Source organism: Pleurodeles waltl, chromosome 4_1 (assembly GCF_031143425.1).
Source record: "Pleurodeles waltl isolate 20211129_DDA chromosome 4_1, aPleWal1.hap1.20221129, whole genome shotgun sequence".
NCBI lineage: Eukaryota > Metazoa > Chordata > Amphibia > Caudata > Salamandridae > Pleurodeles > Pleurodeles waltl.
Window position 1 is genome coordinate 513,288,911 of NC_090442.1, and position 18,597 is coordinate 513,307,507.

General features: G+C 44.0%; 1 protein-coding gene across 1 annotated transcript in view; it reads right to left on the reverse strand.

Moving 5' to 3' along the window:
* TMEM117 (transmembrane protein 117) overlaps positions 1 to 18,597 on the reverse strand; it is a 2,258,187-nt gene that overhangs the window by 24,697 nt on the left and 2,214,893 nt on the right. The window contains exon 7 of the mRNA XM_069228825.1: positions 15,492 to 15,621. Within this exon, the coding sequence (XP_069084926.1) occupies positions 15,492 to 15,621 (130 nt within the window). The remainder of the gene's footprint in view (positions 1 to 15,491; positions 15,622 to 18,597) is intronic.

Sequence of the window (18,597 nt, forward strand, 5' to 3'; positions counted from 1 at the left end):
CTGATGACATCATCCACAAAACCACTCACACAACCACTCATAACTCTATACAAACTCTCACACATCCAAATACACACAACTACTCACATACTCATTCACAGACACATTAAACTACTGACACACACCCATTCACTCACTCTCACAGCCACACAGCCACTGAAAACCACTAACTCACTCATACAGCACTAACTCAGCTATTCACACACTCATACAGCTACTCACCCACGCAGAGATCCATACAGTCACTCACACACCCACTCATACACCCATACAACCACTCACATACCCACTAACAGACCCATACAAGCACTGACACACCCACTTACTCACCCATACAACCACTCACACACCCATACACTCAGCCATACAGTTACTGACACAGCCACTCACTCACTGATACAGTCACTTACACACCCAGTCACTCATCCATACAACCACTCACACACCCACTCACTCACCTGCACATGGAGTCACACACCCACTCACTCACCATGCAGCCATTTACACACCCACTCACACATCCACTTACTCTCCTACATAGTCACTGACACAGCTACTCACTTAGGGTTTTGGAAAGGTATAGGTTGTTGGGTGGCAAGGGTAAATTTAGACTTTAGGGTCGGTATGTGTTTTAGGTGGCAAATGTATTTTTTGTTTGTTTAGGGTGGGTATGGGTTTAGGGATGGCAAGGGTATTTTCAGGGTTTAGGAAGGGTATGGGTTTCTTGGTGGCAAGGATAATTTTAGGGTTTAGGGAGGGTATGGGTTTTGGGATGGCAAGGGTATTTTAGGGGTAAGGGTTGGTATAGGTTTTGGTGGTAAGGGACATTTTTAGGGTTCACAGTGGGTATGGGTTTTTGGGTGGAAAGAGTAATTTTTAGGGCTCAGGGAGGGTATGAGTTTTAAGGTGCAAAAGGAAATTTTAGGGTAGGTATAGGTTTTTGGGTGAGAAGGGTATTTTTAGGGTGCGTATGTGTTTTTCAGTGGTAAGGGTATTTTTAGGGGTTGTGTGTTAATTGGGTGATATATATATATATATATATATATATTACCTACTGACATTCGCCAGTAGGAAGCTATATTTAGGACCATATTTCCATTAAAAAAGTGTTCTTTGACTTGCCTATATCTTTGGCACCAGTTGACGAATCTTCACGAACATTTTCCAAAAAAAGTGCTCCGGTGATTCTTATTGCACATGAAAAGTTTCGGGGTGATCCACCAAGCGGGGGATGAAAAAAAGGGGGTCAAAAAGCATGCATTTCCGTGTTAATTCCCATAGGAGTTTTGAACACGACTACAGCCCGAACCAAGGTAACTTTCGGTACGCAGATCATGCCTTGTGTTATTTGGTGTAAATCTATTCAGTAGTTGTTGCGAAATGAAAGGAACTCCAAATCTGTATAACTGCGGCAGTGACGACTTCGTCTAATAATAACAAGCTCATGCAGAGATCAGCAGAGTTCTGATTGGCTGCCAACACTTCAACCAGGAAGTGTTGGCAGCCATTTTGAGACTCAGCTTCAGCTGAGTTCTACAAAAAAGTTTACAAAAATAGGACAAGGGGCCAGGGTAGATTCACCCTGACCCCTGAGTATTGGTACTGGGGTCCCACCAGGGCTAAAAAACACTTTTTTAAAAACAAAATTGCCGTGAATTTGCAACAACATCACTCAGTAGGTTGAAGGTTCAAACCTTTGTATCTCATGGCAGTGTGACTGTTTATTTTTCAGTATTTTGACTATTAAACATTCCTAATGATGTAACATTGAAGTCTTTTTTCCCCTCAAAATGTGTGGGTTGAATGTCATAGCTAAATCTGGACACTGCACAGTAAGGAGTCACCTCTGGCCTGGTGGTTAAGGTTTCAGTTATACACACTGAAGGTAACTATAACTTGCACCCTCACCACACACTGCTAATTACCCCACAAATTAGGACACTCATGATATCTTGATAAAATCATTGATCATATCAATTTAATATTTTCAGTAAAAGTTTTGTAAAAAAAAACTGTGCAAGGGGGTTGTGCAAGTTATAGTTACCTTAGGGCACAAGCTATAGTTACTTGAGTACCTGGGTACAACTATAACAGGTGAATGTCTACAGTTTTGTACATTTAAATTGTGAGCATAACTATAACATCCATGTAACCTTTGTTTTTTTAAGTGAATTCCTATGTTCTTTTACATTCTATTTTCTAACTGTAATGTCCCTGTAACTTTTGTCTTTTTCAGTGAAAAGATACACACACACACACACATCCATAACTAAAAATAGAAACATTTTTATACTTACCAGTTAATTTTTTACCGCAAGTATGGCTTTATCATGCATATTTTTACAATGTAAATGTAAATATTTTATAAGTAAGTATAACGTAAGTAAATATAAACCCATTACACACACAAACACACCCACACATATATATATATATGTATATATATATATATATATGCATATAATTATATATTAAAAAAGAGGATATGTCGTAAAGACATACTCATTGTAAAACATGTGCTGTAAAGACTTTCGTTGGATGTTCTATTGTGGTTCCAGTGTTGTTGTAAATGCCATTATGGTTCTATTATACATCCTTTAATCATGGTTCTTCACAAAAGGTATTACTATGAAGCACAGGACTATTTCTCCAAATGGGCACAGAAATATCTGTTAACCTGGACATAGGTTCTAATATTGAGATAAGAAATAACTTGATTAGGTAAATGGGATGATGATTAGTATCCATATAATAATTTGTGAGAATTTACAGTACAGAGATATTGTACCAAATGTTCCAAATAACTGTCTCTCTATCAGCAAAATCCATTTTAAAGCCTCTAAATTAGAATAGTTTTTGGATAACCTTAAGCGTTATCCAAAAATGTTACTATTGTTAAGTCAAAATATTGGATGTCATGTGTAGAGCCCAACATTCCTACATTAATCATCTGAGGATTAGTGAGTCTTCTTTAGATAAATCAACAAGACCCTTCTTAGTTCTTCTGTTGTGAATTTTTCCAAGCACCTGAGACTGAGGTTCTACTTCTTTACTTAAATAATAAATATGGTGATTAAAAGTTGAGGAATAATGTGAGACCCTTAGTCTCCTATAATTTAATAAATAAACTGCAAAATGTATTACATAACTCAGTGGTAATCACTTAAACTGTCTTACAAGAATGGAAACCAAACTGTGCCTGCAGGTTGCAGGCTGTAGAATGAGACCATGAGCGAACACTTAAACCACTGAGCTTCGTAAACTATGAATGCATTATTATTTGATCTCCACTTGTTAAACATAAAGGATAAAAAGGTGGATTTGACATCTTGAGTATGAATATTATTCTCTAAGCGACTCATTTGTTTGTACCTACTAACTATTGGTCCCCCAAGCTGGAAGCAGGTCAGACTTTAATATATTCAAATATTCCCTCCCTGTGAGTTCTTAACCTTGAATTTATTCAAATGTGAATTAGAACACCTTATGTTTAACTAGCACACTGTTGTTCTTGGAAAGTTATTCAGCATATCCCTTCAGTGCTATCAATGTGCATTAAAGTATTTGATCTCACACATTACATAAAGTCAAACACTAAATAATTCACCATTTAGTATCAGTAGGCTAAATATTTGCAAACCCCAACATTTGTAAAAAAAAGTACACATTTTCTGGAATCTGAGGGAAGCCACACACTTTCTTCCACCAAGCATTCCCCCAAGTCTCCCAATAAAAATGGTACCTCACTTGTATGGGTAGGCCTAATGCTTGTGACAGAGAAGTACCAAAAACATGTAGAAATTGAGAGGGAAGCAGAGCGGGTCCAAAAGGGCAGGTTTTTTTCATAAATGTTTAGGCTGACTACACTTTTGGCACCCACACATGTTGGGCAGAGTTTTTATCAGTACAGATGGGGCAAAGTTAGGTGGTAGGATTTTTGTGGATTCTTGCGGATTCCAGAAGTTTCGATCACAGAAATGTGGGGAAAATGAGTGATTTCAAGCAAAGTTGAAGGTTTGCAGGGCATTGTGGGTAAGAAACTGGTGTGGGGTGCATGTGGAGCACACCATCCTGAACTCCCCCAGATGTTTAGTTTTCAGAAGTGTCTGAGTCTGGTAGCTTTTTCCAGGTGACAGCGTACCCAAGTCCAAAAAGTGCAGCTGCTCACCATTGCAAGCGGGACAATATTTGGAGTTAGCCAAGCTCTCCTGGCCCATATGTAAAATCAACTCCCAAAATAGTCAAATAACCAATTTTTTGTTTCACAATTTTTCATTGGGGAAAAAGCAGTGAAAACAGCACACTTTAATACAATAACAAGACCAGGCACAGATACCAACAGATTGAGAGGAGTGCAACATGATGCCCAATACCACAATGTCACAGTGGATTTGAGTGGGTAAATGACGTACAGGGGTTTGTGGTCCTTTCTTGCATGTATAATATACTTTGCTATGTGTGCATATTTGGCTGAGTGGTATTCCGTTCACTATGAGGCAGGGGGAAGGGAAGAGACTCGGCGGGTCGGAAAGGAAAAGAAGAGGTGGGTATGTAGGGGGTATTAGGCATGGGGACTTTCGTCCGGGATATGTTGGTATGCAGCCAGCCTTCTTGCCATTCAAAGTGGGACGGGGAGCAGTCCTGTTATACTGTATCCGGGACACAGTGCTAGTAGGAGGAATCTAGGGCCTGTGGAAAGGGTGACCAAGTTTGGAGAAAGGCTTCTGTTCTGTCTTGGAGAGCATAGGCCATGTCAGCCATTCCTGATGGGTAGGGGGTGTAGGGGAACTCCAGTGGCAGAGGATGCATATTTTCTCAGTGGTGAGGCTTGTGTGTAAAAGGCGGTGTTAGGGGCGAGTAAGGGCTAGGGCGTCACCTGTGTTGTGTAAAAAGGTCATGGTGCGGGGAAGGGGTATCCTGAGCAGCAGTGTTTCATGCTATATGGTCCCCACCATGTTCCAGAGGGGCTGGATAGAGGGGCAGTCACAGAGTATATGCAGGATGTCACAGAAGGCCTCAAAGCAGCACCAGCAAGAGGAGTGTGGCAATAAGCCTCAGAGGGGTCCAGTGCCAGTCATGCAGTGTCTTGAAAAGGCAAAACTTCAGGCAAGCCTCTCCAGTCCATCAGTCAACCACATCCACGAGGTAAGCCTAGTCCTCCTCTTCATAGTCCATTTGTAGCTTATTCTGCCATTTTATGCAGAGCGTTGTGCTCAGAGTTTTTTCAGGATAGGGGAGAATGGTTGGACCCCCAAACAAAAGAATGTATACCGTCATCCACTGAATGTAGCAGAGTCAGCAACACCAGTAAGGGCAGCATGCCTAAAACAGGGTCTAGCAGGGTCACCATTTGGATCACCCGCACTCTCCCCCACATTGAAAGTCCAAGATGCGACCATTTAGCAAAGTTGAGTTTAATTTGGGTTATCAAAGGTTCTATATTATTCACTACCATGTTTTCCAGACCCCTGATTATATAGATCCCTATGTACTTGGGTTGTAATGCTTTCCAGTAGAAGGGGTGTCCTGCTTTTGTCCCAGTCTACCCTGAAAGCATTGCAAATCAGATGATGATGCCCTGCAGAGCCAAGAGGGATTGCGACAGACCAGTGAGGGTGAGGAGTACATTATCCGTGGACAAGTAGATCTTGGAGGACCCTCCTGGTATAGGGACACCCAACAGTAGCAGAGATTGTGTAATGCAGCCGTGAGGGGTTCCATTGAGGGGACAAGGGCATCCAAGCCAGGTCCCATGTCTGATTGGAAATGATTCCGACAGGAAGCTGCTGCAGTTGACCTGAGCTGTGGGGGAGTCATATAGCCAGTGGACCTTGAAAATAAACCCTTCACTGAGTCCGAACTGTTGCAGGGTTGCAAAGAGGTAGTTCCACTCTATCCAGTCGAACGTCTTCTCAGCGTCCAGAGAGAGGGGATTCACCTTATCCTGGAGGTCCTTAGGAGCCCACGGGCATGCATGAGGGTTCAGAGGTGATTCCTTGTAAAGTGTACAGGGACAAAGCCCACCTGTGCATGGTGGATCAAGGTCAGGATCACCTTGTGAAGGTAGGTCTCAAGCACATCGACAAGTATTTTAATACCCCCACTGAGTAATGATATAGCTACCACATAGGAGAGGGGTTTTTTTTTGTTTGGGGAGGGCTGCTATCACTGCATTGTTGGAGATGGAACCAAGGGAACTCGACTGTTGGGCATCGCAGAAGGCATCCTAAAAAGTGGTAACTACATCCCAACCCAACCATTTGTAAAACTCCATGGGGAAGCCGTCTTCCCTGGGAACCTTATGGGAGGGGAGGCTGGAAATGGCTTGAGAGATTTCGGTGTCGCTGATGTCCCCTTCCAGAATGGTTTGCCTGAATTGTTAAGTCTAGGGAGGTATATGTTATCATAAAAGGCCTCCAAGCAGGTGGGGTCTGCTGCCACTTCTGGCGTTTAGAGCGACTGGTGGAAGGCGGCAAATTAATTGACTATAGCTTGTGCAAATGTGAGTAGCAAGCCATCTGTGGATCTTATGGCAGGGATATCAAGTGCCGTCTCCTGTTGGCATAATTACGCTGCCAGGAGGCATCCCTCTTTCCTGTTCTGTTCATAGTAGCAGTGGGTAGCAGGAGAAGGTTTTGCACTATAGAGGCGTCATAATGTCTGCCTATATATATTTCTGCTGGGCTGCCTGTCTCTTATTATCCAGAGCTGCATCTCTCATAAGTCGGCCATGAGGTCGACCAAGTCCTTGGTATCCAAAAGGTACGAGGAGACATGGGAGCAAAGTTGTTTTTGCCCTAAGGGGTGCGATAGCATGCCACGCTCAAGCGCCATGCTTTTTGGCCTGGGAGGCTAGGCCCAGATCTAATGCTAGCAGGACTGATGATGATCAGACAGCACTACCTCTAAGATTCATGAGTCCTGGTCAAGGACCACCATTCAGTGGGAGAGCAGGAAGTAGTCTAGCCTGGATTGGGTGCTGTGCACTGTGGAGAGGAAAGTGTATTCCTTGTCTGCCAGGAGAGAGAGCCGCAAGTGGTCTACCAGGCCATAGTTAAATATCACGTCATTCAGAAGGGCTCTGTCAGTGTAATTTCTGATGTCCAGGGGGCCTGTGCGGTCCAGCACCGCATCCCACGCTAGGTGCTAGTTGCACCCAATGAGAAGGTGAGAAGCATCGATTTCCATGAGGAGGCTATTGGGTTTTAGGAAAAATGGACATTTGGAGCACATGGAAGCGTAGACTGAGCCAACGCACAGTGTCCGATCCCCAAATTTCAGTTTTGAAAATATGTAGCGTCCGTCCGGGTCAGACCAGGACTTGACAGTGATGGGAAGGGATTTTCGAATGAGGATCACAACACAGCTTTTTCTGAGGGGTCGGTCCTGACACTGACAACTCTGGACAGCTGCAGTGAAGCACTAATCCCACCAAGCCCCAAAGCAGCTTTTCAGACTCCAAGCGTGAGAGATGGGTCTCTTGCAGCAAAGCCACACACCCTTTTTGACTGCAAAGAGAGCACTTTCTTGTGCTTGATTTAGTGCGTCAGGCCCTTAACATTCCAGGAGATCATACGTAGGGAAGAGGTAGGAGCTTGCAGATTGGCTGGCATGAAGATGGCGTGTAAGCCAGGAGTAGGCGTTGGATCACAGAACTTTTAAGATTGTGACGTGAGGGGGTGTGGGAGGGAGAGAGGGAATGGAGGGAGGAAAGGGGGAGGGGTAAGGTAGAGTGAGAGGAGGGATTCGGTGTATGGTCCTTGGGTATGATGCTGGCAGAACTGCCTGGTGTTATGGCAAAGAGCATATTCTGACTCTAGGTTAGGAGTGGTTCATGAGTAGCTTCTAAATCCATTAACTGCAGGTCTAAACTTGTAGTGTCAGTGCGCCAAGGGTGCAACTGCGAGGGAGTAGGAAGTGCGCACACATGTTGAGGTTGAAGGATTGGATCGTCGTAAGTCCATGTGTGGATCTTGGTACAGGGTCAAGCCAGGATGGGGGACCCTTCTGGAGAGAGCGGTAGGTCAGGATGCATTTGGAGGGGTTGAGCAGCGGCAGGGAGGGACTGTAAGGGACAGTGGATAGCGACAAGTCGATGGCAACTGGGTAAGTGAATAAATGGCAGAGGAAGTCTAGGGATGTCAGTGCACGTGTAGCCCTGGATTATGTGCAGTGACTGCGACACTGCGCAAGCATAAGCAACCCCAGTGCGGACATAGAAATAGCCCTTGCAGAGCAATACATAAGCATGAACAACAAGCAAAAACTCAAAACAACATTTAACAACATTGGCAGTCTCAAAGGCAAACAGGTAGATCCAGGTGGTATGCTCATCTGCTCACAAATGAGCAGCCAAGGGTCATGGAGATTGTGTCCAGGGTGGCACCATTACGGATAAGTCAGGTCATGAGTGGGAGCCCACGGGGTGGCGTGGCAATGTTGAGGGGTGAATCTCAGTCCTCAGATTGGGATGGGGTTTTATGGGGAGAGGGATTCTTCACAACCCTGGTTGTGGTGATAGCAGCCATCACCTGGAGGGCCAGATCCCTGTCATCTTGGAAGCAGGGCAGTCGCTCCATTCCTCTGCCCCTATGGTGGCTCACGTCAGAGTGCCAGCAGCATCCAGCCTCCAGGCATGGAGGAAGGGGGGGGAGTCTAGCTGACTATCCTGGGGAGCATACTCCATGGTATAGTCAACGAGATCGCCCAAGTAGTGGTGTAGGGCATTTGGGGTGAGGGAGTAACCTAGATCTGCTGTCCTTCCTGATCCACATATGGGCAGGTTCAAACAAGCCAATTTTTTTTCCAGTTTCCAGAGTTGGGGCTGGAGGGCCAAGAAAGCCTTACTCTTATTTCCGTTCTCCTGTGAGAAGTCTGCAGCAATGCAAATTTCGGGTCCCTCATAGTCGTAAGGGCCGTGGGGTCAGGCTGCAGTGAGTAACTGTCGTGCCTGTTCATGTCAGAGGAAGCAGGTTATCAAGTGGAAGGGCCTCCCCATGACTTCTTGTCTCATTGCGTACATTACATCTGCCTGTTCTGCACATTTCTGAAAGCCGAAAAAGCGAAGATTGTTCCTCAAACTCCGGTCCTCCAGGTCTATAACTTTGTTCCTCAGAAGTTCCTGATCCTGATCCGGCAGGGTATTGAAGCAGTCTTCCACAGCTACCACTTATCACTCTTCCCTCTCTATCCTGTCCTGAAAGTCAGCGATCACTGGAGTATGGATTTGTTTTTGGACGCCAGCTCCATGATCTTGAAGTCCATACCTTCCAGGCGCTGACTAAGCATTGTGACCTCCTGTAGGATGCGGTCTATGGTGAATTCCTGCTGCTGGCCTGGACGGGGGGAGGTTCAGGGTGAGTGGTGCCGCTGGTTGGTCCGCAGTGGATGGTGGGGCGGCCATGGTGCATTGCTGGCCTCCAAGAACAGCAGTTGGCAAGAGGATTTGCTTGTGTGCCTACTGGAGGGAATCTCCAATGCAGAAGTCGTAGAGGCCCCATGTGGTCCCCTCAGGAATGCAGGCGTGTGCCCGGGGTTTCCTTTGTGCTGGGGATCCAGAAGCAAGGTGGTGAAAGGCCATCCAACAATTGATGGGTGATCTATGCTGGGAAGTCCCAGGGTTGCCTCGCTTACTTCAAGGTTGTCAGGGGCGAGTGTCAGAAAGTCTGAGGAGGTCAAGGTCATTCTTTCCCCTCAAGGAAGGGCAATTAGGAGGAGAGCCAAGAGTGGAAGTAGTCGGGGTCGGTGATGGCACGGGGGGGCCTCGGCACCTTAGCGGTGGTCCTGTGATGGAGAGTCAAGTGTGGAGGGTAGCCCTATAGGTGAAATCATTAGTGGGGTTCCACAGCCTGCAGATCGGTGGGGCAGAGCAGAGTGAGGCCACCTGGGAGGGTGCGGGTGAGGAGGGTGGGCTGTTCACCCAATTCAGGCAATGAAAAGGGGGTGAGGTTTCATGTCTGCCTGCCCTTCAAATCAGTGGCCAAGCGATGATGCATAGTCACAATGAGGGTGAGGGACCTTAGGGACTGCGGCACTCACCTAGAACAGCCGTGAGGTCTCAGCCCAGGTGAGCTGTTGCGTGACATGATAGTTCCTACAACACCTCAGACACCTCTGTCTATGGCCTATGGACGTCCTCCAGGGGGAGGTCCCACAGGATGGTAGCATGACTGGAGGGTCTCATTCGTCCCACATATCTTTCAGGGCTTCCCCCTGTCCCCCTCTGCTCACTATTGTGTCCTGGTGAAGAGCGAATGGGGGGACAGTGGAGCAGAGTGCAGGGAGTCTAGCTGAGAGGTAGGCTGGCTAAAGTTGGTCATTTCCCTCCATAGTTTCCATGGCTTGTAGGGCAGGATAAAATGCAGGCAGACCCAGGGCCCCATGACTGATGCTATAACTGGGCAGGTGTAGGGCGATGAAGAAGAGACGCTGCTGAGGGGGAGGCATCATCCCCTGGAGGTAGATAGTAGCAATGAGGGGGGCTGCTGTGTCAGACCTGGGCTGCGCAAGGTATAGCTGCAGCTCCTGCGGAAGTGCATGCGGCGGCCTAAACGGGAGATCCTGATCCTGCCACTGTCCTGGAGGGGGGAATAGGCAATGGACGTCGGTGGCTCTCGGAAAGGGCAGACGTCAAAGGCGGGCAAAGAGCCAAGGAAGCAGAGAGGCGCCACCCTCTGCACAGTACTTTGAAGCCAGCGACTCAGGAAGGTGATGGGTGTCGGATTGTTGTGTTGCTGTGGGCCGCCGGCTTAGGCCTGGGCCACATTGGGTGCGGTCTTCGCTCCTGCGGTGGCACCTTCAATATTCCCAGCCCCCCCCGCTGCTGGCCTTAGCTACGCCACCCCAAAACCCACAGCTGTACACTTAAGCAGCCATCTTCGTTCGTGGCCAGACCACACCCCCCTCAAATGTCCTCTTGTTTGCCACTGGGATAAGATGCCTTAGTCTGCAGAGGGCAGAACAACTGTTGCTCCCGTCAGTTGGGGAAGCGGCATAACCAGGCCCATGGTCGTGGGCAGCCCCCATCTCTCTATTTGTTTTTAATTCCCTGGCATCTAGCAGGCTATCTGCCACCCCCAGGGGCTGATCAGGGGTAATTACCTCCATTTGCGTGGGGCAGAAAGACTGTGACTATTTATTTGGAGTGAGGGAATGGCCATACCCATGGTGGGCAGCCCTCACCCCTATTTTTTTTTAAATAAGTATTCTTTGGCATCTCATGGGCTTTCTCCCACTCGGGGGGCACATCGGGGATAATTACCCTATCTGCCCTACAGGGGCGCAGAAAGACTTTGGTCACAATTTATGTGAGGTGGTGCATGGCCATGCCCATGTTGAGCAGCTCCCACCCCTCTTCTATAAACAAATCACTGCGGTCTAGTAGGTTCTCTGCCCCCCTGAGAGGCAGGCTGGAGGCAATAACCACCAATCTGCCCCCCAGGTGTGGCAGAAAGACTGTGCCTATTTCTCAGTTGCCATTGTCATGCAGTTCTGGGCAGCCCTCATGCCTAAACCTTTCTAAAATAATAATCCCTAGTTCCTAGTGGGCTTTCTGCCCCCTGGGGGCCAGATCGGGGGTAATACCCCCATCTGCCCTCGGGGGAGGGGGCATAAAGAATGTGCCTATTTACATGGGTGGGCAGGGGGCATTGCCTTACCCATTCTGGACAGTCTAAATAAAAAAACAAAGTCCCTGGTGGCTAGTGGGCTTTCTGCCCTCCTGGAGGGGGGGGGGCACCGATTATGGGCAATTCCCCCATCTGCCACCCAGGGGGTCAGAAAGACTGAGTTATTTAAATAAAAATAAGGGGGAGCAAAAGCCCTTGCCCAAAGGGCCGCTCCCCCCTCCCTGGTGGCCCCGGCTTGGCGATCACCCTCCTGAGGCACTCCCCAAGCTGGGATCCACTAGGGAGAGTTACCACTGGAATGGGGAGATTCTATCCTTTCCAATGATACTTCTCCCATCTGCCTGGGTGCGTAAGGGGCTGATATAGCCCCCTGAGCACCAAAGCAGTGAAAATGAAATGAGCCGATTGGCTCATTTTACTTTCATTTTCAGTGAAATGCCGTCAGTGCGCCATGCACACTGATCGTCATTTTGCTGAAAACAAAGAACAAGCTTTTCCCCAGCTCCCAAGTCTGGATTTCCAGTGCAATGTGCTAGGAGCCATCTGATGCACATGAGCACTGCGGCGTCGGATGGCCAAGATGCGGCATCAGATGGGTCCTGGCCATCCGACGCACGCAAATGGTTAACAATAACAACAACAATAAGAATAAACAATATGTGTTTACGCCCAATTGGAAACACAAATGTGAGCACATTGGAGCCTAGTCACAAACTTTTTGTTGTCCGTTTATTAGTACTAGTACGTACTTTAATAATAATACTAACCTACTACAAAATACTATTCACATACCTACGTGCTGAGTTTTCTGCACAAATAAGTGTATGATTTAGTAGTAAATGTGGGAGGGACAGAGGTGAGTGACTGGAAAATGGGGAATACTTAGTACTAAATTGGTGGGGTAAAGGAGGATAAAGGGGGAGGTAAGAGATAGATTGGGAGTAATTTATGGAGGGCTATGCACCCACCAACAAATGGTTGAGGTCCTCAATTAGGTATTGGCAGAGGGGCTGATTTTCAAATCAGGCCCTTATTCCTTTTCTATTCGCCTAAACAGCCCGTCTATAGTTACTAGAGCCTAAAAGGACCCAAAACAGTAACTCTAATACTGTCCAGCACCATCCATGGCCACTCGCAGGTTCTGCAACACCCTTCCATAGATTTTAATGGAGGTAGGGACTTAAAATAAAATACAATAGGAACTAATATTAAAATAAATAAAATAATTTACATTTATTTACATTTAAAATATATTTAACAATATAATTACATTTCACTTAACGTTAAAAAATAAACCACAATTGTTAATTTAGTTTAAAGATTTTTATCAACCTTTATTTTAGTTATGATGATTATTGAAAAATTAATATCTATTACTAATAATTAAATTCCTGTTAATTATTTCTATACATCACTTTTAATATTAAATAAACATATATTTTTTTATTTTAAGTTGGAATTAGTTAAGTTCAACTTAAGAAAAGTAAGTTTATTTTCAATTTAATATATATTAAAGATAAAAAAAATTTAATTCAAATGAAGTTAATGTCACTTTTTTACAATATTCTACATTCTAAATAAGTATATAACATTAACAGTAATATTAAACACAAAAACCTTTTTCACCTTTTTTAACCTTAAAAATAATTTCCCCAGACTTTACCAAAGGGAGATCCCCTTGTTACAATTAGTAACTTTACACTTATAAATTAGGCTCCACCCCCTAAATTGAGGGCATGTAATTCTACACATTTCATTAACTTTACGCCTGTATATGGTGAATATCCTAAGGTAGTAAGGTCCCTCCAAAGTGTAAGAGTAAACTTACAAGTAGATTTACTTATGTGAATGTTTTCTTTTGTGAGTAGGCTCCATATTGTTGCAGTATTAAATAGAAATATGCATTTTCTCATCACAAAATACTTTATTTCAGCCACAAGGGCCATAAAAGTGCATAGCAAATACAAAAAATAAATAAATAAATATAAGAATAAAATCATTGTAACACATTTTATAAAAAGAGTAAAAAACCTGAATTCTCCTTGTGAGCACTCTTTAGTACATAATTATTTATACAAATGCATCATGTTAGTATAGATATAATTTCTGCTCTAAGAATCCACATTGCTCCAAGAAACTTGGCAAATGTAGTAACCAATGCATTTGCATGATATTTTACATACCACAAATCGCATGGCAGGTTTTCACTAAGAATTAAAGCAGAATCAGTGGCTGTATGTATGTGACATATTTTTAGTGGAAGCAAATGTCTGAGCTTCAATGGCTTGATTTAAAAGTCCATTGTAGTCGCATTAGTTATACACAGTCTAGCCATGACTTTGGGACTCATTTAAACCTTGATTGGTGGTTGCCAGCAGTCCAACGTCTTCGGTCCCAGGCACCCGGCTCATCGGAGGCCTGCACACTATGTTAAGAGATCATCACTGGTGCAATGGGGATCCCTTTAACAAAAGTACTACTGCTGACACAGTGGGAGCTATGAAGCCAAAACAGCCCTGCAGCGAACGTTATGCTAAATCTACATTTTTAGTTCAGAAGTATATCTGCAAAGTAGGCTTTTGTTTCAGAGGCACCAAAAAATCCAATATCCCTAACGTGCAGGTTTTTCCCTGTGTGATGAGACCATCATTTATTTTAATGTTTGTGATTGCTATGCTTGTTGTAACAGTCACAGGCTAGGAAAAGAGCATTGGAAAGCCCACCCAAAATACGCATAATTTTTCAAGGCTCAGTAGCTAGCAGCTTTGTGACTGCAAGTGTGTCATTTTTGACAGTGGAGCAAGGTGGCACTCTTATGTGGGAAACATGTTGGCTTCCCAAATTCTAAATCAGGTGGTGCGACCACGTTTGGCAAGATGCAAGAACCACTGGCTTGCATCAGTTCTCCCATTCTACTAAATCCTCTATGACAATCTTTGTCAATAAAGGATATTCAGCAGTCACAAAAGCTTTTCACATTTGGACATTTCACTGTAATGTTGCTGACATGCTCTGAGAATGAAGAAGCCTGATGTTGGCTGGAGTGAAACATGAAAGATCATATAATAAAAAAAACATTGGCTAAAGTGAAGTAAATAAAATATTCAAGTAGTTATCTTTATGGACAGTTACATAACATTTTGGGGATCCACTCTGTGCCAAAAGAGGTCCATATAGTCAGTGTTACCATAGGTATCACCATACCTCTAAGGTTAGTCACTGCTAAACTGAAAGGTACATAAGCTCGTAGGCCCATACTGGTGAAGGCAGTGATTGCCATTTGCCTAGAGGCCAGATGCCTGCTGATGACTTCATGCAAATTAATCCTCAAACAAACTTGGATTCTGGACGAAGAATGGGGTAGAATTATTCCACAGGTAAGTTGACCACCTACTATAATTCTGATCTTCTTTAGGTCTTCTATTGTCCCCAGGCATTACTGACACATTTATCTCGATTCCATGGATGCCACTGTATGAACCTTTAATAAAGTGCCCTTGAAGAAGCCCCTGTAGTTTATGTAATTTAGAAAGGATTATGTTTATGAGTTTACGAGGAATGACAAATGTTCAATGGACATACCCATTCAAATGTGAAGCAAAATGCTAGTATCTTCCCACCATGCTCCTGACTATCACAATGTGTGGATAAGAGAAACTGATATTCCTGACTGCAGTCATTGACATTTTAGCAGCTTTTATATAATTAGGCACAACATCTCTGGCTGACTTCTCCTTCATTAAGAAATTCCAAGGTCCACAGAGGCCGTGCTGTGAAAAAGGTAGCTTTAATTTACATGCAGGTAGTATTTTTGACTAGTGTAGCTTTCGTATTACAGTATAATTACATTTCAGTAGCAAGTACCTGTAATATGAATGTGATATTCCTCCTTGAAGATCCTTTGAAAGTGAGGCAGTTTTAGTTGCATGTGAGCAGTGGTCAAGCCAGGTAAATTCATATCAACGTCACCCATAAAATGTGGAAATTCCCAGTCCTGCAAGAAGACACAAAACTCGAAAAATATTCACACATGAAGAAAAGCATTTCATTCACTGCTTCATAAGTTGCAAGAATATTTAGCAATTTAGCATGCTAATACACACCATGATTTGTGTAGAAAAAGCACTCCATAATGGATATATTTATAAGTATATTTATTTAGAGATATAAACATTTACTGAGAAAAGCCTAAACAACATTTTAAGTAAGGTAGATGTGCTTCTATGATGGCTTCTAAGATGTACGTTTTTACATTGAGTTACTTTAAAATTGGTTACACCCCTCCTGGAATAAACTTAACCCTATTAAACTGAAAACCAACATTTTACCTTTCTTTGACCCTTTTCCTAACCTTTATTCTAAACTATACACCAAGCACTGGAAATCAATGGAAACACAAAATAATGAAAAATGTCACTAGAAAACAAATGGTAAAAAGCATATCATAAAGCTCAGAAAATAAAGCCAAACATAATACAAATTATAAATGAGAACTAAGAGTTAAAAACGCAGGTTTCAATGGAAATCCCCAAAATATCAGAAATTATTGAAACCAATGCTAAGGGGGTGATTTTGAGTTTAGCCAACAACACATGTTAGAGAGCAAACATTATTAATAAAAATATGATAGACAAATCTTATAATTAACGTGTTCTAAAAGAGCTTATTTAGAGAAACGTGTGCTAGAAAAGTACAGTATGCATGTTTGAAAGGTGGCTGACATGGTGTCCGCCACCTTGAGTTCTATGTGAAATGGTAAATACCTTTGAAAATGTATTTTGGTGAACCATAACCATTTGTACTGAAAAAAGATGATTATTATTTGATTATTAGAACTAATGATTTGAAATTATTATTGATTGATCAAATAATGCACTAAGTATGTTTTAGAAAATATGATATTAGTTAAAAGTCATGAAATACTAAATATAAGATTTATATGGTTTGATTATTAGAATTGTTTTATTCTTCATGTATTGGCATTAGTTAAAAGGGCAAAGTTTTACTACTTTTCCACAGTATAGTGTTGAGATATCATACTAACTTCATTGAAGATCTTTTGCAAACATTGGCCCATATTTACAGTTTTTGCTGCAAAACTGCGCTAACACAGTTTTGTGCCAAAATGTTTAGCACTGTCTGGCGTCATTTCAGAACGCCAGCCGGGCACCATATTTATTGAATGGAGCAAGCAGGAGCTAAACTTGGGCTAGTGTCTTCAAGAAAGACGCTAGCCGGGTGGGGGGTGGTGGTAGGGAAGGAGGGGGTTGTGCGTCAGAAAATGACACTAGCCTGGTTAGAAGTAAAAAAATGCCTCTAACCAGACTAGCGCCATTTCCTGTCGTGCAACCATCAAAAACATGACTCTTGTCTTAGGAAAGACAGGAGTCATGCCCACCACCCCAATGGCCAGCACAGGGGACAAGTGTCCCCTGGGCATGGCCACTGCACCCTGTGCTATGCAGGGGGACCCAAGTTAGGGCCCGATGGCACTTTACAATAAAATGTAAAAAATACTTACCGATACTTACCCTATGTTGGAAATGGCCCTTCTGCAGGGTTATCCCCAGAGTTTTTGCCTTCCTCCTTCTCCTTTTCTGACCTCATTCTTGTGGGTTTTTAGACTCTGCGCACTTTACCACTGCTAACCAGTGCTAAAGTGCATATGCTCTCTCCCTTTAAACATGGTAACATTGGATCATACCCAATTGGACTATTTACTTTACTTATAAGTCCCTAGTAAAGTGCACTGTATGTGCCTAGGGCCTGTAGATTAAATGCTACTAGTGGGCCTGCAGCACTGGTTGTGCCACCCACTCAAGTAGCCCCTTTACCTTGTCTCAGGCCTGCCATTGCAAGGCCTGTGTCTGCAGTTTCACTGCAACTTCGACTTGGCATTTAAAAGTACTTGCCAAGCCTAGAACTCCCCTTTTTCCACATATAAGTCACCCCTAATGTGTGCCCTAGGTAACCCCTAGAGCAGGGTGCTGTGTGGGTAAAAGGCAGGACATGTACCTGTGTAGTTTACATGTCCTGGTAGTGTACTCCTAAATTCGTTTTTACACTACTGTGAGGCCTGCTCCCTTCATACGCTAACATTGGGGCTGCCCTCATACATTATTGAAGTGGTACCTGCTGATCTGAAAGGAGTAGGAAGGTCATATTTAGTATGGCCAGAATGGTAATACAAAATCCTGCTGACTGGTGAAGTTGGATTTAATATTACTATTCTAGAAATGCCACTTTTAGAAAGTGAGCATTTCTTTGCACTTAAATCTTTCTGTGCCTTACAATCCACGTCTGGTTGGGTTTAGTTGACAGCTCCTTGTGTATTCACTCAAACACACCCCAAAAACAGGGTACTCAGCCTCACTTGCATACATCTGCATTTTGAATGGGTCTTCCTGGGCTGGGAGGGTGGAGGGCCTGCTCTCACACAAACGACTGCCACACCCCCAGTATTCCACGAACAGACCCCGGGGCGCCTGAAAAGCCCGCGACCCACAGCGAAGACTGTCTGCGCACCGGAAATCAATGCAACATCTTCCCCGCGTGAAAAATAACAACGCAAGTCCGTGTGTGAAGGGGCGAAACCGACGCACACACCATTTTTCCACGCATCTCCTCCTCTGCGGCCCTCTGCGGAGATTTTTCACTCCACACCACGTACTTTGTGCTTGAAAGAGACTTTGTTTGCTTTTTAAAGACTTAAGACACTTTTCAGTGATATCTCTACAATTTCTTATTGCATCTTTTATCATTTTTGACCTGCAAATACTCAGATAAATATTATATATTTTTCTAAACACTGTGTGATGTATTTTTGTGGTGCTATATTGTGTTATTGTATGCTTTATTGCACAAATACTTTACACATTGCCTTCTAAGTTAAGCCTGACTGCTCAGTGCCAAGCTACCAGAGGGTGGGCACAGGATAATTTGGATTGTGTGTGACTTACCCTGACTAGAG